The sequence below is a fragment of the Ursus americanus genome, chromosome 28 (genome assembly GCF_024610735.1).
Source record: "Ursus americanus isolate L20-20 chromosome 28, mUrsAme1.1.p, whole genome shotgun sequence".
NCBI lineage: Eukaryota > Metazoa > Chordata > Mammalia > Carnivora > Ursidae > Ursus > Ursus americanus.
In genome coordinates, this window is record NC_142154.1 from 8,089,296 (window position 1) to 8,117,210 (window position 27,915).

General features: G+C 43.0%; 1 protein-coding gene across 1 annotated transcript in view; it reads right to left on the reverse strand.

Annotated features, from left to right (window-relative positions):
- Nucleotides 1–10,690: 10,690 nt before the first annotated feature.
- Nucleotides 10,691–27,915, reverse strand: part of AGBL1 (AGBL carboxypeptidase 1) — a 710,086-nt gene continuing 692,861 nt past the window's right edge. The window contains exon 23 of the mRNA XM_045813133.2: nucleotides 10,691–16,605. Coding sequence (XP_045669089.2) covers nucleotides 16,401–16,605 — 205 coding nt within the window. The 3' untranslated portion in view covers nucleotides 10,691–16,400. The remainder of the gene's footprint in view (nucleotides 16,606–27,915) is intronic.

Genomic DNA, 27,915 nt, shown 5'->3' on the forward strand with positions numbered 1-27,915 from the left:
CAATCAATAAGCTCTGGGTACCCTTGCAGTCGAATTGAACCTCTAAGCATCCTGCTGAGATTATACCCTTTTCTACTCTAAATGGGATTATAATTTCTCCATGTCCTTGGCAATGAAGACCATTTATTCTGCCATTGGTGTAGCAATGCCCTTTCAGGCAGACCAATGTGCAGCACCTACCAGCTTATCTATCCTGGTGCAAACATTTCTGTGTGTGTATGTCTGCATCTATGCCTGTGTTGTGCACACGTGTGTGTGTGTGTGCTTGTACGAACAGCCATTCTGTCTAGGCACTAGATTTAATTTGGGGATTCTATCCCCCTGCTACAATCGTAAAAAATGTGTGCAAATGAAATACACTAATTGAAATATACTAATGGAGATCCTCTTTTGTACGTGCATATCTTATGAGTGTTTTATTTTGATGCTTCATCTGGATTGATGGCTCCAGAAAGGTGTAATGACATCATGACCTAGTGGGGGAAAGTACAGAATCTGTGTTCCAGTCACATGGTTTCAAATCTTGGTTATGCCACTTATAAGCTATAGGACTTAGGGTGGGTTTTCGAGCATCTCTAAGCCTCAATGACCTAGTCTGTACAATGAAAGAAATAAAATTTAACCTGAAGCTTTACAGGGAGCATTTTGTGAGACAGTATGCTGATAAGCAAACTGAAATTAGAAGGTGCTAAATAATGAATGGTATTATAAAAAGACATGGCCCTGCTCTCAAGGAGCAAATAGTGTACTTGCTAAATGACAGACACATGTGAAACATCAAACCACAGTAAAAGAGATAAATGACCAATTAGCAGAGCATGAAAGGATATAGTTAATTGCATAATAAATGCCATAAGAGGTCATAGATGGAGGAATGCAGAAAGCAGGAGTTATGGGAGATTCAGATCTGAAGGAGGCTTTAAAGGGAAGGATGAAGAATAAGAAAAGGCAAGCAGGTGAAAACGTGAGGCCAGACTTAGGGGATGGTGGATGGGCCACGATGGCTGAGAAACTGGCTCTGGGGTCACATGCATTTGAAGATAACCTAGAAAGGCAGAGGGGGGCAGGCTATACTGTGGAGGCCCTCGGATGCCAAGCTAATGCCATATATGGACAACTGAAGGAGACTGTTTTTCCAATTCACCTTAATCTGTCCTAAACCCACACAACCCAACAGATCTAGTTACCCCTTCCATGTATTCATTACGTTTTTTGAGTTACCTAGTGTACAAGTGGGGCAGAGGGAAAGTAAGAGGTGGGTGTACCACCTCACTACAGACATTCAGCTCTATGATAGCATCACTTTGGCCACCATCGTCCAGCCTTAGGCCCACGGCTCCCTTCTGGCTGCAGAGCTCTGGTGGGAATCCTTCTGCATGATCTCGTTATCTTTCACATGCTTTGGAATTGAAAACGATTTCCCCTCATGACCAAGGCCTTCTCTCAGGGCTCTGCTGCTAAACTGATTCATTTGTCACTCAATTCCCTAAACTACTCTCTGCATCTCCACGGTCCATTCTAGACTTCAGTTTTTGCGTTTGCAACTCTTCCCATTGGCAATGGTTCCCTGGACATCTTTTATCCTTGACCTCTTTTCCTCTCTGCATTATTTCACTATGAATCTGTTTATGGAATCTCTTGGTATAATGAATGAAAAACCATTCTATATTCCCTTTTTAATCACAGTTGATATTCTATGTCAATTAGGGGTATAATTTATAGCATTTACAACTGCAATTATTCAATGCTGTAAGTTTTCTGCCTTCTGTTTGTTTTTCCACTTTTTAAATATTTCTTGGCTTTGCTTTCTTGTTCTGCCTTTTGTTATGTGAACTATATTCTTTCTCTGTGATACTACTGGTTAATTTCCAACATTACTACTATTACTTATTATATTAAGGCATTTCAAAATAAAATGCTATTATAAAGTCAACTTTGTTTCATACTTATTAGTCTTTTTCCTTGCTAATTTCTGATTCTAAACTAGTTGCGTATTGAAGGATTCTTCTTCAGCTCACATCTAGGCCAAAATAATGTCACCCAGTCAGTGGAAGATTGCAAAATTATAACATTACCTCAGCCTCCCCTTTGTAACTGACACTTTCTAATAAGCCTATGTAGGGTATGCACCAGTTTACTGAGTAAGTTTTCCATATAGACTGTAGGACCTGCAAAGCGCAGCCTACAATTCAGGTGGGAAGAAGAGCCCCAGGGACATGGGGGTGGTAAGTCTGTTTCATGAAGACCTCACTGTACCTCAAACACCTCAGCAGTCATTGCTAGATCCACTGCTCCTGAGGGATACATGGGGAGGGGGCACTCGAGGAAAATGCAGACTCTACAATTAGCTAAAACGTTGACTACAAGACGGGAAGCCCAAGAGAAGTAGGCCTACCACATGTAAGCCTTGATTAAAGCCCAGGCCATGGGCCATCTGAACCACGAATGCCGTGCCACCTTCCACCTGTACCCTGTCCTGCCCCACTAAATAAGTCTGGGTCTCACATTCGCACTCAAGCTTGGATGAAAGAAGGAAAAAACCATGTCTAAGAGAGCACACTTTCCCAATAAAACCATGGATCTGTGGTTAAGAAATCTGGCACAAACCAGGGTTCAAGTCTCAGCTCAACCCCATACTAGTTGCATATACAACACCAACACTCTGTCCCTCAGCTTCCTCTGTTGTGCGGTGGAGACAATCACTGTACCTACCTCATAAGGTTGCTGCAAAATTCAATGAGCCAATGTGTGTCAAATGTTTATACTGTTCCTGGCATGTGAAAAATGTTATATCACAGTTGCTAATATCACTATTTGGGTAAGAAGAATTATAAAAATGAACCCCAGTGAATCTTGCCCTTACATAATACCTATCCCCTTTTATATTTTATTTTTTTAAAGATTTACTTACTTATTTGAGAGAGAGAGAGTGCACAAGTGCATGCAAGCAGGGGAGGGGCAGAGGGAGAGGGAGAGGGGGAGAGAATCCCCCAGCAGACTTCCTGCTGAGTGCAGAGCCCAACTCGGGGCTCAATCCCATGACCCTGAGATCATGACCTGAGCTGAAATCAAGTCTTATGCTTCACCAACTGAGCCACCCAGGCACACCCCTCTGATTCCCTTTTAATCATAGGTGGAATCTGTGAATACGGTGAGATTTTCCTATTGCGATTATGTTGCATCATAAGACAAGAGAGAGATTATCAGGGTGAGCCTAATTTAATTGCACCAGACTTTTAAAAGCAGAGTGTTTCCTCCAGTTCGTAGCAGCAGAAGAAATCAGAGTGGAAACATGAAGAGGGTCCAATGTACTATTGCTGGCTCTTACGTGCCACCTGCTAAGGAATGAGGGCTGAGCACAAACACCCCCCGCTGATGACCAGCACGGACACAGGAAGCCCTACAATCACAGGAACTAAATTCAGCCAACCTCATAACCAAGCCCAGGAGCAGATTCTTTTCCTGAGCCTCCAGGTCAGATCCCAGGCTGGCTGACATCTGGGAGTTTTGGTGTTGAGGCACCTAGAACAGAGAACCTGGTGCAGGTCTTCCATACTTCTGACTGCAGAATGGTGAGGTCATAATGCCGATTTCCACCGCTCAATTCGGGCTAGTTGATTTTGAGTAATATAGAACTAAGGCACAATTACTAGCACCACCCGTGGGATGGCCCTTTTCTCCCGAGGTCCACAGCAGAGTGGATGAAGCAGCCCCAAACCACTCCTTCTCCCTTGTCCCACTCTGATCCTATGGTTCTTCCACCAGGGAGGGTGTTTTCTCAGCTGGAGACATCCCCGTTACACCATCTTTGCCATATTATCTCACATAAGGTCTTGTGACACCCATTATAAAGCATCATGAGAGAGGTTGTCTCAGTTACTTTTTTAAGATTTTATTTGATAGAAAGAGAGAGAGAGAGAGAGAGCATGAATGGGGGTAGGGGCAGAGGAAGAGGGAGAAGCAGGCTCCCTCAGCAGGGAGCCTAATGTGGGGTTCAATCCCAGGACCCTGGGATCATGACCTGAGGTGAAGGCAGATGCTAAACTGGCTGAGCCACCCAGGTGTCCCTACCTCCGTTACTTCTATTTATAATCTTCTTCCTCTTACCACAAAAATTCTGTTCTCTGCAGTGGTCACCAAATCAGTGTCCTCGAATGCTCCATTTTGCTCTTGATCCATATAAGAATGTTTCCTTAAGAAGCTGTGTGTGTGTGTGTGTGTGTGTGTGTGTGTGTGTGTGTGCATGCCCACAGGTGGCGAGCAGCTAATCATTGATGATCCCGAGATTTGACTTCCTTCTACCTTTCTGGGTCCTGATTTTCCTTGCCTTTTTTTTTTTTTAATGTTAAATGTCTCTGGTCCTGTTATCTTACAGCCACATCAGCCAAGAACAAAACAAAACAAAACAAAAAACAACTAACCAACCAAGAAGAACAAAAACGTTCAGAAGAAGAGTAACATGGCTCAGGTAAACTGTCTTTGTGGAATAGTATTGACTTAACGCCACATGACATGGAAATCCACTTCAACAGAGGAGGGCAAGTTTGTCCTATTGCCCCTTGCTGAGTGGCCTTGTTGACATGGCTGGCTCCCTTGAGCATTGGTAAATAGAAATTAAGTGAAGCTGAAAGGTAGTGACGGATTAGGTTTCAGAGATCAGAGATCCTGGACTAATAAATTAAGTATCACTTGAAACTTGGTAGCAGTTACATGATGTTCATTGATTTCTGTAGGTAACATTGAAGTGAATCCTAAGCACCTTTACTCCAGGGTGGCTGAAAAACAATTCTAACAAAAATATGGCCCCTGAGAACATCTCATACTGTCCAGAACACTCATGGACATCATAGATGGAGAGCTGAAAAATTATTTCCTGACCCACAGCAAATATCATAAGGAAAATCCTTCTCTATCCTAACCCAAATCTGAATTTGTTGGGATTGGGCCATATTCCTCCATGATGTTCACTTAACCTATTTAAATTCATGTTACTTATCTTTAAAAATGTTGCTCTCAACATTTGCTTCAGGAGACTTAGAGTGTGCTTCACGGATTTCACATGCACGGTACCATCCACCGCCATCAACCCACTGGGGGATCCCTTTAAAAGGTCACGCAGCATTTTCATCTAGAAATATGGAAAGGAGGCTGAGCAAAATTAAGATTAATAGGTGTATGGGGAAAGAATAGGTCTTGACAAAGTTTGAAAATAAGATGCTGAAAATTACAGATTCATTTCTAGTTAAATCAGAGGAAGGAAGCATGAAGGCAAGTGTGCCTCGAGAAAAAGAAAATAAAAGGAAGGATGGAAAGAAGGAAGGAAACAAGGAAGGAAGGGAGAGAGGGAGGAAGGAAGGGAGAGTAGAAGGGAAAGGTAGTAGAGGGGAGGGGAAGGGAGGGGAAGGAAGAGAAGGAAGGAAGGAAAGAAGGGAGGAAGGGAAGGAAGGAGAGAGGGATGGAAAGGGAAGGAAGGAGGGAAGGAAGGAGGGGAGGAAGGAAGGAAGGAAGGAAGGAAGGAAGGAAGGAAGGAAGGAAGGAAGGAAGGAAGGAAGGAAGGAAGGAGCTGCCAGCAAATGGTCCATTAAGGATCATTTCCTTTTAGGGGGTATTACACTATGGAGAAAATGAGCTGAGCTCAGAGCCTGGCCTCTCTCCTAGCTACTTACTTTGCACACACTACTGAGTACGTCTACAAACTGGGGACAGTGACAGTCATTTACCTCATAGGGACTTTGTGAATAATAAACTCTCAGCCTAAGAACTGGTACACGGTAAGTGCTCCTGGTAACTTGGTGACTATTACTATCATTATTACTTTCATCATTTTCATATCCAAATAAAATGGCTGAAGCTTCCAAACTGTAGTGTGGGAACTGTACATGCACGAGAGATGAATGTTCAGATTCCCTGCTTCTGCTGATTTCCTTGACAGCCTTTGCCTGTAGTCTTTTTATCCAAAGTGAATATGTTCATCTTCGATTTACTCAAAATATCACTAGAACCCCACTCTCTGGGAAAGTCAACTTCTAGTGACTTTTTTTTTTTTTTTTAAGATTTTATTAGTTTATTTGGGAAAGAGAGAGAGAGAGTGTGCGTGCACAGGGGGAAGGGGCATAGGGAGAGAATCTGAAGCAGACTCTCCCTGAGCCTGAGATCATGACCTGAGCTGAAATCAAGAGTTCATTGCTTAACCGACTGAGCCACCCAGGTGCCCTGGCTTTTACAGAAGTTTTGAGGGGGTAGGGGCAGCCTGAAATTAGACCCCAAAGATCAGGAAAGGACCTAAACACTACACATGACTTATGATTTTATGAGTCAGGGTTTCTCGCAAGGCCTGAATTCTCCTTGGATTCCGTCCTCTGGCCTCCCTGGGAAGTCCCCTCCCTCCCACTTCTTCCCTCTCCTTTCCAGCCAGAGTGTGCACCCAATCTCTGTCACCATCTAATGACAGCCAGTGGCCCCTTGACCTTCACCCCAACCATGCTCGCGCCCACACTGCATAGCCCCAAGGTCTCTGAGCTGATTCGCTCAACACCACCTCCATGGGCTCTGGCTCTTCACCCAGGGCAAGGTGGAGGGAGAACTAGGAAGTGTGTGCAGGCCTGCAGGGGTGGAGTTCACCGGCGACTAGCCCCGCAGCTGCTCCTCTGCCCCTGGACTACTGCATGAAGTACCGAGCCCCGGGGGCAGCACGTGGAACACGCTTCATGTCTACTAGCTCCCCTTCCCTGCCAAACCCTCTTGCCATGTCCGGCCCAAGTCACCAGATCCCAAAGTCATTTGCACTGAAATCCTGAGTGAGTGCGAAGAGGAAGCTGGCCCCCAAAAGGCAGGGGACAAGGTCAATGAGGGCAGCTGGCCCCAGGCCCCAACAAAGGGGCTGGCGACAGGACAGGACTGTTAAAGAACTCTCTTTTTGAACAGCCAACAAAGAGTGGTGACGAGTGGGCGGGTCAGCTGTGCGCAGAGAGGAAATGAGCCTGAGAGCCAGTCACACCTCGGCCCGGGTACATCCTCTCCCCGGGTGGCGTCACACTGCCACTTCCCAGCACTTGCCACCCCACACTCACCCAGCAGGGCCATGATCCCCGATGAGAGTGAATTTCATCGCCCCCCATGGCACCCCCTGACTCTGCTGACTCAATTCGCCTCCCCCCCCTTTAGGTCTTCCTGTTTATGTTGTCACTTTGTTTCATTATTTATTTTTAGCTCTGATTTTGGAGGCTTTTATTCTGTGGGGCATTGGCAATGTCTCAACGGCATCGGCCTGGGCTCTGAAAAGATCATTGTGCGCGCCTGGCCTCAGGCCCCGGAGGGACAGAGCGCTAGTGTGAGCCACCTCGCGCTGCCCCTGCGTGCGCGCGGCCAGCCCGGGCCTGGCGGCCCTCTCCATGGGCCGGCCAGCACAGCCCCAGCGAGTGCGAGAGAGAGAAGTGACCACAGATTTCATAGGGTCCTGCTCTCGAATGCAGAAACCGAGACCCGGAGAAATGAAGGATCCTCCCCACAAATCACCCATTAAAATTGCAGAGCCAGACCTCAAAATCGTGGAGTCCTAAGTTCTGGTCCAATGCTCTTTCCCATGCACTAGAAAATAATTTCTGGAACAAAGTCATCAGTTGCTAAATTTCATGATGGGTGGCCACCAGAGCGCCTGCTCCATTTTTATTATTCATATATCTTTTTTTTTTTCCCGCCTCTGGACTCTGAATGTACTCACATTCATGGGGGAAAAACAAACAAACAAACAGCAACAACAAAAAACCAAAAGGCTTCTAACAACAGTGGGGGCTCCTCTCACGGGGCCCACACGCCCTTCTATTTGTTATTGGTTTTCTTTATGAAATACAAAAACATTTTTGCTGTGAGTCAGGAGTACCAAGCTGCGCCTTGCCTCCTCGGACTGGCTGCCGCAGCAAGGAAGAAGGGACGAGCTTCAGTTCCCCGGACAATGGTCTCTTTGACTGGGAATATACCGAACCAGAATTACAAGTCTGCAAGAGTAAACAAGGCCGGAGTCAATCTAAAGTTGTTTTACACTCTGTTTTATTAAAGTCAATGCATTTCCGTTCCTATGTGCAGGGCCTAGGTTTGCTTAATTGTAGACACCCAGGGTGAATGCTAATGGAGCCGGAGGACAGCCCGCGATCTGAAAGCAAGGCCCTTTTCTGACCTCTACAGGCCATTTGGAGGAAAAAAAGGAAGCTGCTTCCGGAAAATAACAGAGCAAGAGGCATCACAGACCGGGGGCCGAGGGAGATTTTTCCTGGATGCTTCCTTGCCGCTCTGAGCGTGCTGGACACAGGCGTGTCCTACTTTTCTGCAGCTCTGCTATTCATGTTTAATAGGTTACTGAGGCAACGAGGACGAGGTCATTCTCAGGAGACCTTTGGAATGGAAATTAAGATCTCAGTCACTCAACACATATTTAATGGAGGCCCTCCATGTCTTGGGCACAATGCTAGGCCCTCAGGATAGAGCAGTGAATGACATCTCTCTTCTCCAAAAATGCAAAGTCTGGGGGGTGACGGGAGTGTGTGTGTGTGTGTAGAAAAACCCATAGTCAACACCAGGCAACAGGGTTTCTACACGCCTCTGTGGGAACTCGAGTCAGATAAAGAAAGACCACCTGGAGGAAGATACATTTAGGATCTGACGAATAGAATTAGACACAGAGGTGGAGGCAGAGACAGTACAAGAGGAAAGTGCTTTCTGGAAACTGAAAGCGATTTTTTTATGACTTCAGTGGGGGCTTGTATTAAGACAGGATACCAGAAAGTTAGCCAGTGGCTGGATCCCCAAGGGCTCAAGTGCCGGGTTCCATTTGCATTTTATCCTTGGGACCGTGGGAGGCCACCAAACGGTTGTAAGCAGCAGAAATAGAAACAAACGCTCATTCCAAATATCTTCTGGTTGCACAGGGAAGAAAGGGCTGGAAAGGAGGCAAAATCACAGGCGAGGAGAGCTGTGGGAAAACCATCGCTGAAACCCAGGCAAGAAGAAGAGTGAGCAATGGACAGATGCATTTAAACCAAAGGTAAGAAGAGCAAGGCTTGGCAAGACTTGTGGATCCATGCGTCTAGTGAACGTGTGAGTGCCTGCCTCGCTCAGACTTTGGGCTGTGCAGTGGGCACACACACAAACAAGGCAGCACAGATTCCCGTCAAGGTGATCAAGTGAGGGACTCGGAGGTAGACTTGGTGGGAGGAAATCAGGAGGATGTGACTTTGAACCTGTGAGTCTGAGGTGGAGTGGGGTGTTCTGCAGGGACGCCCAGACGAGTTCCTTGTATTTGAATCAGGATTGAAAACAACAACAATCCTGCCCTTCCTGGAGACAGGGGATTATTCTGTGGCTTCTAAAAAGCCCTCAGGGGTCTTTGAAGAGACCGCTTTTCCCTGGAGTGCAGACTTAGGTGTCAGGCCGCCTGGGCTGATGCCATGATCCCACCACTTACTGGCTGTACGAATCATACCACAACGACACGTGCAACGGTCTTAGACACGTGTATTCATGGTCGGCACCTGCTAACGGTAGCATGGGGGAGGGGATCAGACTCTTCTGGGAGCAGACTCCAGCCCCATCACCTACTAAAAGTACAAGTGAGCCTCACTTTGAAAATGGCAGTAAGGATGTTCACCTATTGCACGGAGTGGTGGTGAGAGCTTAAATGAGTATGAGCAGAGTGGGAATCCCAGACGGGTTTTCTCCCCTAATATCTTCTAAAATAACTTCCTCTTCAGACTGAAGTGTGGGTGGGGACCAGTTGAAATGATTCTGAGAACATCCATTCATTTAACCTCCCTATTCTGGAGGGCTGTCTCTTTGCTCCCTCGCTATGTCCCACAGCTAGTACACAGAACTGACCCCATTGCCACTTTTTATCCTGACCCCCAAAGCACAAAGCCACACTCAGACACCCCAACTGAATTGCTGCAACAACTGTGCTTAATTATTAGTAGTAGTATTTCGTCGGGGGTGGTGGTGGTGGTGGTGGTAAGACATGTCTACTGCTAAAAAGCATTTTAACCCCATCCGGCCCTAGAAAAGACTAGATGTTCCTAGGCAGAATAACCAGCTTGTTCTAGGCAATCATCCGTTGCTCTGTTCTGTCAAATGTGGTTTATCTGGTAATTCTCCCACAAGTATGCATTCTCTTGCAGACAGGACTGGATCCATTTTTCCTCATGACCTAAGCAGGCTCAAAATATACATGTGCTAGAAGACTCGTTTATGCCATGTGCTGGTAAGTAGGCTTCACCTTCTTCCCCAAAAGTCTCGCATCTCGATTTGTGTCTGGCAGCATGGGGGAAAGCCCTGTCTAGCTGCTCCCTACTTTTATGATCATGTATCTCATTGTAAACGTTCCCCCTTGCTCTGTTTTCTTGCTTAAAGCCCTGCACTTACATTGTGAGTGGGCATGCATGTGTGCATGCGTGTGTGCGTGCGTGTGTGCATGTGTGCGTGTGTGCATGCGTGCATGCGTGTGTGTGCATGTGTGCGTGCGTGTGTGCATGTGGGCATGCATGTGCATGTGTGTGCGTGTGTGCATGTGTGTGTGCATGTGGGCATGCATGTGTGTGTGTGCGTGTGTGTGCGTGTGTGCATGCATGTGCGTGTGTGCATTGTGTGTGGGCATGCATGTGCGTGTGTGTGCATGTGTGCATGTGTGTGTGCATGTGGGCATGCATGTGCGTGTGTGTGCGTGTGTGCATGTGTGTGCGTGTGTGTGCATGCATGTGCGTGTGTGCATGCGTGTGCGCGTGTGTGCATGCGTGTGTGTGTGTGCGTGTGTGTGGTAGGGAGCTCAAGCTCAATTCCATCTCCAGTGGGTTGGAATGTGTGCAGTAGATGATTTTAAGTTATATACAATTGTATTCTTTTTATTATTAGGCACTGAAAGGCTGTAATACATTCCATTTTTATCCAAAAATGTCTTTTTACCACTTTCTTTTTTCTAAACAACACTTTTTTTTTTTGGTTAAGAAGCAGTTGGGCACTCATGAAGCCAAACAGCAACATGAACAAAAGAGGACATCTGTTGGGAAGACAGCAGCAGGCTCCAGCCCTAATGAATTATTTTTGCCCAAAAAGAAAAAGCTCTCATGGTGAGGACCCAGGCTACTGTCTCTGTGCCCTTCCAAGCCCGGAGCCTTTAGGGGGCTGGAGCAGGTTGTGCCAGCAGGGCAAAAGGAATCTATCACTCTCGTGCAAATGCAAGTGTTCAGACCCATGCAGGCCACTGTCCTGAGTCCCTAACAAGGGTGACTTATGTCAGGCATTTCATGGAAGCACCTTCTCTTGGCAGAGAGCAGAGGCTACCCCTGGAATATGAAATCAGCTCTACAGCTCAGTTGTCCAGGCTGGGAAATAAAAGCCGTGCATGAGAACTTCTCCCCTTAGGGGTGTAATGTGACCCAACTTGCGTTGGCATCCCTCAACGTGAGCCTGAAACTCAAGAATCAGGTTATTTCCAAATGTGCTTTGTGGCTCTGAATCTTTTTTTTTTTTTTTTTTTTTTCTGGAGGCCTGGAAGAAACTGGAGCCAATGGATGGAATGCTTCCATTCTCACTGACAGGACTGTAAGAAGTACCCAGGCAGCCAAGTTGGCACAATGCACACGGAGCCCTGTGCCCGTTCCCACCAAAGGCAGTCTGCAGTGCAGAGCACCTGGCTGACTCCTGCAGCCACTGGCAGCTCCTCGAGATTCTGCTCCCCCATTCTGTCTGCTCTCTCTAAACATTTGCACAATGCAGGCAAGGGCAAGGCCACTCTGCTCCTTCTTGAGCTTGTGTCTCATGGGAACCAGTCTTCCATGGAAACCAACAGCTGGAGGGGCTGAGGTGTGGATGCCCTTTTAGTGAAATCAATTACCTTTCCTTAACACAAACTGTGATCTGAGATGGGAAATGAAGGAATCAAGGGAAATATATGGGATTTCAGTGAGACGTTCGATGCTCAGGTTTGAGGTTAGGGGGAAAGATACATTTTGACTGCTGCCAACGTGGCGAGAAGCATGCTAGCTGCAGGCAGAGGTGACAAGAGAATATCGGGCGCATGCGTCTTAGAGTTCTCCACCCGCTGGCCGGTGGGAGTGGGGCTGCAAAAAAAAAAAACCCACATAAATTGTAAATAGAAAACATGCTTTCAGAGGGTTGCTTAAATGGTAGCAGCAGGGACACAGATGAGAGATGCTAGAACTTGGCTGGGCTGATGAGGAAAGGTCTTACAGAAGGAAGGTGATAGTGGAACTGGGGCTTGAAATGCCCAAATCACGTCACGGGAGATGCTCATCAGAGACCGAGGAAAAATGTGAAAATGTGTGAACAATCAGAGAAGGTATTTAGGGAGCTCTGTGACTCAAGAAGTGGCGTGTGTGTGTGTGTGTGTGTGTGTGTGCGCATGCTCACACACGTGCATGGGTGCAGTGAGATAAAATAAACTACGTCCCATGACAAACTGAAGAGACTGCAGAATGGCAGAACCTGAGTCAGTAGAGAAGACTGGCGGCCGGGCTGTGCAGGGATCTTTCTCCTGTAGGCAGTATGGAGCTAAAAAGTCCTTTGCCGCAGGGAAGTATCGAGAGCAGCCAGCAGAATCCACCCTTAGGGGATCGTGGAAGTATGATCCTGAGGGGATCCCAAGAAGCCTTGTACTTCTCTGCCCCTAACGGGACTGTCCTAGAGGTGTCAAAGGCCAGCTAACCACGTACGCACGTCAGAGAAAGTGCACAGGGCTACCCCGGGAAACTGCAGCTCCTGCCCAGCCCCCTCCCAGCCCTAGCCCTGCCCGGCAGAGCACTGGGTACCAGCTGGTACGGGACACCTGTGCCCATGGTTTGGCTCCAGCATCACTTCTCCAGACTCTCATCTTCCCTACACACTTTGAACCGCATCTGCTCCCCATTAGAGCCTATCACCGCCTGGAATCCTTGAGTGATCTTGTTTGGCTCTGAGTTTGGTGGAACGGGGTTTTCAGAACAATTCACTGTAGTGGTTTGGCCAGCAAGAGACATGTCTAGCCAGGCTGGAAAAGTCACTCCTGTCGCTCTCTGGAGTTGACTTGCCAGTGAGCCCTCTTGTCCCCCGAGACTGATAATCCATGAGGTGTGACCCAGATGGCCTTCAGTCTCAGCTGGAAGGGACGGAAGTCAGCTCTCTCTCTAACCCCTTTGTTCCCTCCAAGCAAACTCCTTCTCAGCTGACTGGCCCCTGGGCTTAGTCGCTCAAGACTTCCACCAGTGCCCATCTCACTGCATATACTTCTCCTTCTACTGATGTGCTTCTAGGAGTCCTTTCCCGATGGACCTATTGTCATAGGCCCCCAATATTCACCATGACCCCAGACCGCACTCCTTATTTCTCATCCTACTACAAACCTGCTGATCTACAAATAGGGTGATGTCACACTTAGGGTCCTCATACTACTGAACTACCACCATAGCGGGGTATCCAGTCAATCGGTCAGAAGAAGCAGGACAGCAGACATCATTCCTGGGCATGCTTCTGCTGAAGATTCTTTATCTCCACTAGCACATTCAGAATAAAGACCGACCTTTCCATCGAGGCATGTCAAATGCTGCCTGATCAATTTCAATGCCAATGTCCTCAAGTTCATCTCTTGCCCTCACCCCATCCCCACATACAGACACATCTTTTAAACCAGTCACACTAATCATTTTATTCCAGGCTCTAACCCCACCCCAGGGCCTTTGCACAAACTCTTTCTACTCCTTAGCATGTTTCTTCTCCTTTCTACCTGAAAACTCGTGCGCATCCTTCAAGAATCACCTCAATTATCATCTCTCGGTATACGTTTCCCACCACCGCTGCCCCATAGCTGGTCTTCTGCATAGCTCCACAAAGGTGTGTGCCACCATGTTAAAATGTTTACTGCTCATCTTTCCCACTTGCAAACAGAGTACGTCCTTTGCCCTGCATCCTTAGAGCTTAGTAAAGTACATGACGCATAGTAGGTGCTTAACGTATGTTTGTTACATGGATGAATCACACGTCCCTGGCTTTTCCTGAACTTATTATGTAGAAATTTACATGTCCTGGTCACCTGCCCTCAGGAACATGTTAGGTGACAGAATCTTGTCCCATAAACGAATTTGAGTTGAGGCACAAAGTGGCAATCATGAGTCACCATTATTTCCAGCCCTCCCAATGTTTACATTTTCAACACAACTATCTTCTTGACTGCTTCAAGCAAGGCGAGAACAGAAACAGTCTGCTATTCCCTATTTAAGAGTGGAAAGGTTTATAAGAGAAGTTAAGCCCTGCTGTTATCTGGGATTTGAATGTGGTGTCTTTGCTATTTACCTTAAACCTCTTATATAGGTTTCAGACATCTGAGTGTCTTAACACCAAGAATGGATATGTGGTTTCTGAACTATAGCAAGGAAATTTGGAAAGGACTTGGAAAAAGAAAGGATTAGCAATAATAATAGTAGTAACACTAATAATAATAGTATCAGCTCTTTGAATCATAACACGCCTGCCTTTCTCTTATGCCTCAGGGTTAGATTATGGCAGTTTTATGGTGTGGCTTTCTGCTGGTCTGGAGGGTTGCTGTGAGTTTTTTCTGAAATTATCATTTCCAAATCTCATGGTGGTGAATGGTTTATCAAGAGAAGTATTTGGCAACATTTGATCCCCAATATGCATTATCCCCTTTTCCCTACACCCAACTCAAATAAAGACTATATTTTCCAACCTCTCTTGCAGCTACCTGTGGCCATAGGACCACTTGTTAGATGGTGGGATTAAGGAGAAGTGCAATGTATAGCTTTTTGAAATATAGAGAATGTGTTCTTCTTTTTCTACCCTTCTTACTGCTGACTGGGATGTAGATGAAATGGCTGATGCTTTAGCAGCCATCTTAGACCAAGAGTAGAAGCAACACGCAGCAAAGCTAGAAAGCCATAGAAACTGGGTGCTGGACACCAGGCACTCATGATACCAGCTCTGGCCTGCCTATATCTGGAGTCCGCATAAAAGATAAACCGACTTTATCTTACAAAGGTACTGCAATTTTGGATTCCCCTTCTCTCATAGACAAACCTAATCCTAACTAAATATATATGGCACCTGGACAAACATAAATTTGAACAACCATATTTTCTCCATCTTATCTCTCAATCAGTATCTGCCTTCCATGCCCCTTCTCATCCTTTCTGCATGGGTCCTATACACCTAGAGATCATCCAAATCTCTAAGCTATTTGCCTCTCCATGCCAAAGGGCCTTGCTCCATTTCACTTACTTTATGACAGCCTAACCTCCTACACTCTGCTACTCTGCAACCTCCTTCCCAGATACCCTCCAGGGAGAGGGAGTACTTTCTCACCACGTGACTGCAGGTAAGGTCTTCTGTAACTGAGAACGCCTATGCAGAATGCTCGACTTCTGCTATGGAGGAAAATCAGCCAACATTATTGGGTGCCTGTCATGTGCCAATCTGTATACTTTTATACATTATCTCATGTCATCTTCATGATAACTTTTAATATAGATGATGTTCATCTCCACTGTATGTATAACGAAACTGAGGTTTGGGGAAATCTAATTAGTTGCCTTAGTTCTCATAACAACGGACTGCCAAATCCAGGATATGAGCCACATCTGTCTGAGTCTGAAATGAATGATTTTCCCACCACGACTTGCTGCCTTCCAGCATTACGGTTAGTGGCCTGAATTCATAGGATTTTAAAGTTTGTAAAGACCAATGGCCATGTCTTATTCAGTATTGTGCTTTTCCCTTAGAATCTAGGACAGTTCCCGGATTATACTGGATCTGTAAAATATATACTGTTAAAACAGACTAAGCATTTCCCCCAAGCAAGCATGATGCTTGCAAATTCGCCATTGTGCAGCCGTTCATGTTCAACAATTCAGCAACTGAAGACCCTGCTAGGACCCTCACAGGTCTCAGGGGGCTCATCACTTGTGCTGAGGAGCTCAGATGCTTCAGTAGGAAGACAACTACAGGCGATAACACTCATATGAAGAACAACTTAGACAACTATATAGAAATCGGCCTGAGAAGCCAAAAAGAAGCCCGACTCCTACTTCTAGTCTGCTCCAGTTTCAAGCACAGGAAGGGAGAAGAGCTCAAAATAGTGTTGAGAGGATCCATGATCATCTTGAGAGCAGCCCTTTCTAGCAAAATGGCAGCTTGCATGGGCTCCAAAGGCCACCTAACTATGGATGTAAAAGGTATAACTGTAACATAACCAGTCTCTATGCCTAGTGAAACTAGAACAAAATCTGGAGTTAGGTTGCTGGGCTCACATGGGCTGGCTTTTGGCACCAACGCTGTACATGTCTGATGGTGAAGAAACAACATGGCCGTCAGTCCAGTGGTTAGAGACACGGAGCTCGCTCTGAACCTCAGGGCTAGGGGATGGCTTTTCTTCCCTGGCCTGGCCCCTCTTCTTCTTCCCCTCCCTCATCCTTGTAGAAAGCGCACTCTTGGATCTGCCGGTCCAGCTCAGAGAAGCTCCCTTCTGGGTCTGTGCTGCTGTCTGTACTGTAATCAATCTCCTCCATGCAGGGGGGTTCATCATCCAGTTCTGAGGTCACGCTGCTGCTGCTGCTGTGTCTGCCATGGGTTCGCAGGAAACAGGAGAAGAGAGGAAGGACAGGAAGGGAGGGCAGGAAAAAGGGATGAAAAATAAAGAAGGGGAGGGACACAGAGAGAGGGAGGTGAGGAGAAAGAAGAAGGAAATGAAAAAAGAAGTTACCCAAAGGAAGGAGCATTTACAATTGATTGGAAGGGGAAAAGGAAACTTATCTTCCCTGAGTCTGCATCTCGACAGCCCCTGGTCCTTTAAATGTGTCCCGGACACAGTCTCTAAGTCCTCAACCATTATTCTGAGATGGGGGGAGAGGAAATCACATACAATCTTTGGGATTCTTTCTTCCTTTGCCAGAAGAGTCTGCATTTCTAAATCCGATCAGAAGATTTCCAATCAGAAGAGGTGGATGACCGCACATATTTAAGATCTTCAGGGTCTTTTTGGCTCAAAGTGAAACATCAGAGAAGGGTGTCACTGTCACTGAGTATCGGAGAATGTCACGTCAACTGTGTTCAGGGAAAGGTGGAATTGGAATCCAGGTAGCTAAGACCAAAAGCCCTAATGTGTCCCACTGCAACTCACAGCACTATGAGTCTTGTTCATTATGATGGGTGGTTTATTAGAATTAGACAATTAATCCAGGTTGAAATTAATAAAGAAGAGAGTAAGCAGGTAAAGAGCATTCTCTTTCTGCTATGTTTGTGCATCCCATCATCTTCCTTCTCTCCCTTTCATGTTAGTTTATTTATAAATGGAAGATCAGCAGGGGTTGGCCAGCAAGAGGTGGAAGGGTGCAACAGGAATGGATAACAAATCTTGTCCACGTTTGAGAGCAGGGGATAGTTCTTCCCAAGGAACTGTATATCTCTCTCATTTGCATGAGGAACCTTCTTTCCTGAAGACTTTCTAATCACTCCCTACTTAGGACTTAACCAATTAGGATTAACAGCGTGCCGGGTTTCTACTCTGTGATTTATGGAAGGCAAGCACTTCATAAATCAGACAGAGCCGTTCATCTACCTGCCTCGCCATAAACAATGAAAATGGGTAATCAGCAGCACGGTTACATGTTAGCCCGCGAAATGAATCAGAGTCCAGTTTCCTAATTGTCTACTGACTAATGGGAGTAGCTTCCATGCTCTCCAGGCCCTCGGGACCCTAAACTGAAGGTCTGGTGGGACATTGCCTGAATGGAGAGGAAGGGGAAGAAACAGGAATCTTGTTTCCACTGTACACAGCATTAAACTGTTATCATATTTTACAAGCTGGATTGTGGATGATAAGGCAGTTGAGTAAAGGAAGGTAAGGGCTGCCCCACTGAAACACGAGCTCAAGTCAGCAAGCACTGACTTCCTGTGACTCAGTCATCACCACACTAGGGACCGAGATGACATGCTGTACGATGTCAAGAGCCTGCTTTTCAATCCTGGCCATGAGACCTCGGAAAACCCCCAGCCTTGTAAAATAGCAATAATAGTGCAGACTAAATGAGATAGCACACAGACGCTATCTAGCAGAGTGCCTTGAAAAATAAAGGCTGTCACCAAATTTTAATTCCACTGCTCTACTGTAGATCTGAAAGAAGAGGGTGACCCATGGTGTTGAAGGAGGGCGGGCATTGAGCTTTGTTGCCTCACACCTGGGTTATAACTACAGCAAAACCATTCAAATTGGCACTGCTAACAACTTCCTGAAAGTATCATTTTTATCAGGCTACTTCTAAATCTGGAGTTTGCAATGACTCTTCCTTGCTTATTAATGCAGTGTGGGTATTGATGGATGGGATGCGCCCTGTGGGGTCCAGTTGGCAGGAGTCCATAAGTAAAGAACAAGGTCAGCCCTCCCCTAATGAGGGCCTATCTTTCCTCCACTGCAGAGTCTGCTCCGATTACTCACAGACCTGGACCTCTCCCACCACAATCAAGTCATCAGGCTGTTCTGGTTGTGATCGAAACATATCAGAGCACATGTTTTTCCAAGCCTTTATTCAGGTAGCTGATTTCTCATCTCTGAAATGATCTTCCAACTCTTCAGCATCCAACCAAATAAGATGTATCATTTTTAAAGCTCATGTTAATTTCCACCAAATGACGGTCTTGATAGCTCCATCTCTTCGAAATTTTCTTCCTTTAAATATTAATCTTCACAGATTCACTTCATTTGTTTTGATCCGTAATAACATTTACAGTCTTGTTGTGAATAAGACCCACACCTCTGCCTAATTCTATATTATTCAATAGAAAGTCTAGAATGTGCTAAGAATATAGTAGACATACAATAAACAGTTGCCAAACTGAACATATAACAAGTATGTATGTAGAAAAATTCATGCATACCATTTTGGACTGTCTTTGAGGGGAATTACTTTTTTTCTTGATTTCTTTTTCAAAGGTTTTATATATGAATTAAGCCATAATTATCACGTTGGTGTATTTTATTGATTTCAACAAATATGGTTTCCTTTGCCATATATATATAGTAATATGAAAAATATATATTATATAATATACAATGTATAATATAGTATTAAATCATACATTACATTTACTTATACAGAGAGATTTATGTATGTAGATTTATATTTATATTTAATTTATATGTGTAAATATATATTTATATTTAATTTATATACGTAAAGTCCAATAAAATTTTAATTATGTCTCTCACTTATTTCTCCAAATAAAGTACAAGTATTCTAATAACTTACAAAATCAAATTACATACTGAGGGATTTCCACTTCTGTAAAGACAGAGAAATACTTCTATTTTTCCTCCTCATAAGATATCCTGGATATTTTATATAAAACAAACATAGAAGAAGTGTGTTTGACATATGGAGGGAAGGAAGCAGACGAGATGAGGTCTCGGGACTAAAGGACAATATGGTTGTGAGCTCCCTGACATTTCTTTTTGCCTCTTATATCCCAGACTTGGAGCTAGACAAGCTGACAACCTGGAAATGTTAACAGGTGTGGACAAAACAGCCCCAAAAAGAGCTAGTTCCCTCTAGCCAAATGGTAAGGAAAGAGGCAGCCTTGCAAGAAAGACTAGTTTAAACTGTGCTAGCTCCACTCCAGCCAAAAACCACAGAAAAACCAGTGGCCCCAACCCTATCCCACCACGAGGAGCAGGGAGCCTAGACTTCTACTCTCACTAGACTGCAACAAGGTTCCCATAATCCCATTCTTTCCCCCAAGCTAAGGCATCAGAGAAGGTAGGATAAGGAGCTGGAACGTTCATTCCTAGTGCACAGTAGTGAGGTCCCTGACCCCTCAATACCACTGGAAGCCATGGGGGATCTTGAACTTCCATACACAACTGTTGGTAACAAGATTGACCCCCTACCAGTGCCAATGGAGAGCAGCAGCAAGGCCCTCCTGCCCCTCCAACCCAGAGCAGTGTTAGTGAAGGTCAAGGGGGGACCTGAAACTCACCCCACTGCCCAGCAGTAACAAAGAGCCCTCACAGCCAGGGTGTCAACTTGCTTAAACAGAGAACCTAGACTTTCACCTCCACCTGCCTGTAACAAGGCCCCTTCTTCTGTCTGAGTGGTGTCAGAGAAGTCAAGTTCAAACATAAGATTCAAAGAAGATCTTAGTCTCATAGCATAATACTCAAAATGTCCAGGTTTTAATGTAAAATCATTCATCACATCAAGAATCAGGACAACCAACAGATATAAGCACCAGCACGACAGAGAAGTTAGAATTATCTAATGAGGATTTTAAAGCAGACATCATGCAAGTGCTCCACCGAGAATTACAGAAACACATGGAAAGAAATAGAATGTCTCAGTAAAGAAATAGAAAATCTCAGCAAAGGAAAAAATATATTTTATATATTATATTATTTATGTATATGGAGTATATACTGTTTACATATATATTTATATATGTGGGGTATAAAGAGAAACCAAATGAAATTTTCAAAGTAAGAAGTGTACAATAATGGAAATGTAAAATGTGGCAAAGAAATAAAAAGTCTTGCAGAGAAAAGTAAGACATAAACAAGAATCGGATGGAAAGTTGAATACTGAAAAATAAAAATAAAGGAATGAATAAAAAGTTCAGCAGGCATGCTCAGCAGCAGAATGGAAGAAACGGTGGAAAGATTCGGTGGATTTGAAAATTAAACAATAGAAATCACTCAATCTCAACAGAGTGAAAATAGACTAAACCAATGAGCAGGACCTCAAGAGCTTGTGGCACGATAACAAAGGATCTAACATTCATCCAATCAGAGTCTCAAAAGAAGAAAGTCTGAAAAAGTATTCAAAGTAATGGCTGAAAACATCTTAAACTTCGCAAAAGACACAAACCTACAAGTACAAGAAGTTGAGCAAACCCCAAACAGATAAACCCAAAGAAATCCACACCAAGACAGATCACCACCAAACCTCTGAAAACCAATGACACATTAAACATCTCAAAAGCAGTGAGAGAGAAACTTTAGGGGAACGACACTATGGGGAAAACATAACCTCAATTGCAGCAACCCTCTCCTCAGAAACCATAGAGGTTAGGAGAAAATGGCACACTCATTCTTTGTGGTTGAAAGAAAAGAACCAGTGGGGGAAAAAATGAATCAGGCTAGAATTCTGAAACCAGAAAAGAAATGTCTTCCAACAATAAAGGGAAAATTAACGTCATTCTTATAAGAACTAAAGTTTTGAGAATTGGTTGCCAGCAGAGCCACCCTGTAAGAATGGCTAAAGGGAACACTCTAAACAGAAATAGAATAGTAACAGAAATTTCGGAACATAAGGAAGAAAGAAAGAACAACAAAAGAGTAAAAATATGGATAAATAAAATGGATTTTCCTTTTCCTCTTGAATTACTAAAATTGTGTTTAACAGTTGAAGCAAAACTTGTAAAGTTGTATGACATGGTTCTCCTTGTATTACGTAAATATTTAAGATCATTATATGATAAATGGAGGGCAAAGAAAGGTACAGGCCGGTAAATGTTCTGTAGTTTGCTTGAATTGGTAAAAATGTGATACCAGTTGATTATAATAAGTTATGTGTATATAATGAAATATTTACAGAACTAAAAATGTTATACATAGAGATACACTCGAGATCCTATTGATAAATCAAAATGGAATTCTAGAAAATATCCGCTCACAGAAAACAGAAGAAAGAAAACAGATAAAAAAGAGAGACAAAGACCAAATGGAAAATCAGTAAATGGAAGGCTTAGCCCTAACATGCCAATAACATTAAATGTAAGTAGTCTAAATATACCAGTTAAGAGAGATTGTCAGAGTGGATTAAAAAAACGTGATCAAATTGCATGCTGTCTATAATAACTCACTGAAAGTATAATGAAATAGGTAGGTTGAAAGTGAAAGGATGGAAATGATATTCCATGGAAACATTAATAAAAAAAAAACAGGAGTGGCTATATTAATATCAGATAAGGTAGCCATCAGAGTAAAGGAAATAACCAGGGACATAGAGGTGTATGATGATAAAAATGTCCATACATCAAGAAGTCATAGCACGCCTGTATGTGTATGCACCAAACAGAATTGCATGAATACGTGAAGCAAAACCTGATAGAACTGAAAGAGAAGCAAACAAATCTTTCTCAATAGTTGATTAAACAACTAGACAGAAAATCAACAACACTATCAACCAACAAGATATAATTGACATTAATAAAATACTTCAGCCCTAAACAACAGAATACATATTCCTTTTCAATGCACATGGAATATATACCAAGATAGACCATATCCTCAACCATACATAAAGCTCAATAAATTCAAGAGGAGAAAAATTGTACAAAGTATCTTCTCTGACCACAGGGGAATCAAGCCAAAAATCGAAAATGGAAAGACAAAAGGAAAGTTCCCAAGCACTTGGAAAGTAAGTAAATATACTTCTAAATAATTGAGGAGGTCAAATGGGATATTTTAAGGGAAAGAAAAAAATACAATTGAATTGAATGAAATTGCAAATATAACCTATCAAAATCTGTGGGACATACATACAGCTATAGTGAGACAGAAATTTACAGCAGTAAATGCTTACCTTAGAAAAGTCTAAAATCAAAAGTCTAAGCTATTCCCTTAAGAAGTAGAAATATAAGAGCAAAATAAACCCAAAGCAAGTAGAAAAAAAGGAAGGAAATAATAAAGAAACAGAAACCAATGTAATTGAAACAGAAAAACAATGGAGAAAAATCAATAAAAAAAGAGCTGTTTGAAAAAAAATCTATAAAATTGACTAGCCTCTAACAAGACTAATAAAAAAAGAAGGAAGGCATTAAATACCACATCAGGAATGAAACAGGACTATCACTATAGACTCTACAGGCATTGAAAGGAGAAGGAAATACCACAAAAACCTTTACACACATAAATTTGACAACTTAGATAGTACGGACCAATTCATCAAAAAGTAAAAACTACAACAATTCACTTAATATAAAATAGATCGTTTGACTAGTTCTATAACTCTTAAAAAATTTGAATTTATAATTTAAACTCTTAAAGAAGAAATCTCTAGGGCCAGATATTTTCACTGGAGAATTCTACAACGTGATTAAGAAAGGATTAACACCGGTTCTACACAACCTTTTCCAGAAAATGAAAGAAGAGAGAATACTTCCTATTCATTTCATGAGTCAGGTATTACCCTGAGACTAAAACTAGACAAAGACAGTAAGAAGGAGAAAAGAAAACTACTGACCAATATCCCCCATGAATATAAATCCTTAACAAACTATTAACAAATGGAGTTCAGCATTATATAAAAAAGAATTATATACCCTGACCAAGTGGAGTTAATTCCAGGGATTCAAGACTGGTCAACATTCAAAAAGCAATCAGTGGAAGCCATATACTAACAGGCTAATGAAGAAAAATCACATAATCATATAAATGTATCCATCAAATGCATTTGACAAGATTATATAAATGTATACATAAAATGCATTTGACAAAATTCAAAACCCATTAAAGAGAAAAATCCTCAGAAAAGATAATCATAAAGGAGGACTCCCCGGCCTTGATAAAGAATGTGTATGAAAACCTACAGTTAATATTGTACTTACTGGTGACAGACTGAATACTTTTCCCTGTGATGGGGCACAAGTCGAAGATGTCTACTGTCATCAATGCCATTCAACATAGTACTAGAAGCTCTAGCCAGCAGAGTGAGTCAGGGAAAGAATATGGAAGCATATAGATGGGAAAGCAAGAAATGAAACCATCTCTATTTTGAGAATGTACAAAAACCAAAACCAAATAAACAAAAAATAACTCCTAGAACTATGAGTGAAGTCGATGAGGTCATAAGTAACAAGATCAACATACAAAAATCAATTCTACTTCAGTTAGTAAAAATGATCATGTTAAATTCACTAAACTTTTATAATCACTAAAAAAAATTAAACACCTAGATGTTAATAGAACAAAAGATACACCAGACTTGTATACTAAAAAAATGAAAAACAGCTAATACAGAAATCCAAGAAGACTTAAATAAAAGGAGAAACGTACAAGGCTCAGAAGGCTCAACATTGTTAAGATGGTGATTTCCCTTGAGTTGGTTCACAAATTTAACACGATTCTTATCAAAATTCCAAAAATACTTTTGTTGATCTGGATGAGGTTATGCTAAAATTCATGTGGAAAGGCTAAGGAACTAGAAATAACTAAAACAATTTTGAAAACAAAAATTAAGTAGGAAGGAAGAATCCCTTCACTCAATGTCAAGACGTAGTCTATATCTATAGTTACCAAGACTGCATAGTTCTGGCAAAGCGATAGACACGTAGGTCAACAAAATAGGACAGAGAACCTAGAAATCTATCCACACAGATAAGACCAACTGATTTTTGACCAAAGTACAAAAACAACTCAACCACAAGGGAAGTTTTTAATTTTATAGTTTACAAAAACCCAAGAGATTTTGCAAAAGACAGACATTAGCAAACATGCAAGACCTCAAGAAACATTAAGCTATTTGTTTTCCTTAGGGAGGTGAGGTTGAGGCTGGGGGAAGACTTCGTGTGAGAAAATCTAAGCAACTCAAAGATGAAACAGAGTAAAGATCTTCAGAAACAGGAAAGCCATGGTTAGAAAAATATTGATGAGCACAGAACTATGTGATTAAGGCTAATCTGGAAATGGTGTTTATAAAATAGAAAATAAATGTCATAAATCTTGTCAATGTGAAAACGTTATAAATAATACAAATAATGTATAAGTCAAAAGGAAATGCAAATAGGAATTGTTGATCATTTATGGCATGAGTCAATGGATAATACACTCAGTTCAAAAATAAAAACAGGAACTAGCGGCTTCAATTTAGGCAAGTAACGTTAACAATGTAATAATTTGAAAATTTAATTGCGGAAAGGGGAAACAACTTGGCAAACTAAAGAAAACACAGATGATAGAGAAGATTTGGGACCCAAAAATCGCACTGTGAGTATAACCAGAGTAATTCTGGTTGGCGAAATCCTACGGCCTTCATCAAAACAAGCATAAGACTACCATAGAGGTATTCTTCCAAAACCCAGGATTTATGGAACTCCCATGTGAGGAGGTGAAGGATATGGCCTGCTGAAGGTACACCCACAAAAACAAATTATGGAGCAGATGAGGGAATAATTCAGACATCCATAAACCTGAAATAATATGGCAATCTGGAAGAGACTATAGGATAAGGACATTTACAATGATTAGGGGATAAGAATAAATTCCAGAAACATAACAAAAGAATAAGATCCTTTTGAGGAAAAAATAGGCAAATTTGGAAATTGAACAGATTCTCTCTAGAAGAAAAAAGAAAAAGGCAATAAACACCTCAATGGAACAGCTCGACAGCACAAAAGACACAGTTAAACAGAGAATTCATAAATAAGAAGATAGAGGTATATAGGGGATTTTAGGTTAATTTGGTAAGGGGCAATCTTCAAAAAGAAAATAGTGGGAGATGGTAGTTCTCAAATTGAAGAAATACTTTGGGGGCGCCTGGGTGACTCAGTCAGTTAAGCATCTGCCCTTGGCTCAGGTCATGATCCCAGGGTCCGGGGATGGAGCCCAGCATTGGTCTCCTTGCTTAGCAGGGAGCCTGCTTCTCCCTCTGCCTGCAGCTCCCCCTGCTTGTGCTCTCACTCTCTCTCTGACAAGTAAATAAACAAAGTCTTAAAAAAAAAAAAAATACTATGGGGGCGCCCGGGTGGCGCAGTCGTTAAGCGTCTGCCTTCGGCTCAGGGCATGATCCCGGCGTTCTGGGGTCGAGCCCCACATCAGGCTCCTCCACTGGGAGCCTGCTTCTTCCTCTCCCACTCCCCCTGCTTGTGTTCCCTCTCTTGCTGGCTGTCTCTATCTCTGTCAAATAAATAAATAAAATCTTAAAAAAAAATACTATGGAACACAGGAAAATTTAAGAAACAAAACGAAGTCCATAATTATACATATCAGGATGAACATCAATTAAAAAAGGGCGAATCAGAGAAATCAGGAAAGAAAAAACAGATTCTTCTTCAGTGAATGACATTTAGAACAACAGATTTCCCATTGAAACACACACAAACAAATAAATAGGGGGAACCAGGTTCTCTGTGATATCCTGGCAACCTTCCTATAAACCTAAAACTAAAAAATTAAAAAAAAACCCTAAAACTAAAAAACCTAAAAACCTAAAAAAAATTAATTTTAAAAAGCTTAAAAAGTAATAGAAACATTACACCTAGCCAGAAAAACAATGAATTAATGTCTTGAAAATGCTGAGGGAAAACGAACCCCAAGCTGCAATGATGTACCCAAACACGACTTTCTTTTTCATGAACGAGGGTAAATAAATACACTGTCCCACACATGGACCATCAATGAAAGAACCACTACCGCGTATACTTCTGTAAGAAGGAGACTGAGCTCAGAAGGAAGAGATAAGATCTCGAGGAATAATTTTGTAGAAAAAAATTGCTAAACAGGGGATAATATGAAAAATATACTCCACACACAGTCTGACCGTGGTTGCACCTGGACGGTGAGAATATAGTGACTTAAAATAATCAGTGACCAAGAGAATGTGGGAAGACGTGATGTTTGACACTTTCCAGCCTGGCCTTGGAGTGCCCTGAGCAAGGGATCCTCCACGATTCTATGTTTTCTAATACTATATTATATATTATATATACAGATGCCATAAAATGATTATTTTAGTGAGAAAAATGATAGTAAAATACTTTTCATACAAAAGATAAAAGAAAGGCTGAGGGGGAAGAAGGGGAAAATGTTAAGAAAAAGACAGGAAAGAAAGTAAAGAGAAAAAGAAAGAGGGAAGGAAGGCAGAAAGGAGGGAAGGAAGGAGAGAGGGGGAAGGGAACAAAGGGGGGGGAGGGAGGGAGGAAGGAAGGGGGGACAGAGGATAGAAAAGGGATGGATAAAGGGGGGGTAATCAGAAGGGGGAATGAAACATGAGAGACTATGGACTCTGAGAAACTGAGGGCTTCAGAGGGGAGGGGGGTGGGGGAATGGGATAGACTGGTGATGGGTAGTAAGGAGGGCACGTATTACATGGTGCACTGGGTGTTATATGCAACTAATGAATCGTCGAACTTTACATTGGAAACTGGGGATGTACTGTATGGTGACTAACATAATATAATAAAAAATCATTAAAAAGTAAAAAAAAAAAAAAAGAAAAAAAGAGAAAAGGGATGGATAGAGAAGATAAACGTGGCAGGTGTCCCTGGCAAGGTCCTGCCACCACTCAGTCCATTATCTTATTTCCTTTGAACAGCATTGCTCACCTCAAGTAAAATACAGTAAAATTGTCCTTGACACTCCTGCCTATCTATCCCATCTTGAGGGCAAAGCTTGCATCCCGTCTCTTCTTTGAAATCCTGGCCAAGAGCAGTGGCCTCTCTCCTTTCTTTCACTGGTTCAAGCACGTAGTGGGACCGCTCTCTCTGGCATGTGTTACTGTCTAAATTGCTGTCCATGTTAATAAGCAATTCTACGTATGTTGACCTTTGGTTAGTGGGCAGACTACTAGTTGCCCTGCCCTATGCCCCAGGCGGGGAGGAATACCTCATCGGTGCCAGACTGGCCCCATCACCTTAGCTGTTTGCTTGTTCCAGGCATTTCCCCGCCCTCATAAAGAGCCTTGCCCTAATGTTGTTAGCATACCAGAACAGTAAATACAGCCCAGTGTCCAGGGAGAACCTTCTAAGGACAACGTTCTATGTGGCAGAGAGCAGGCTTGAGTTTCTAGAATGAAGCTTACAGATGCAGGTACTTAGCTCCTTCTCTCTTTCTCTTAGTTTCCAAAGTGGATGAATTCAGTAAGAAGGAATCACCATATACAA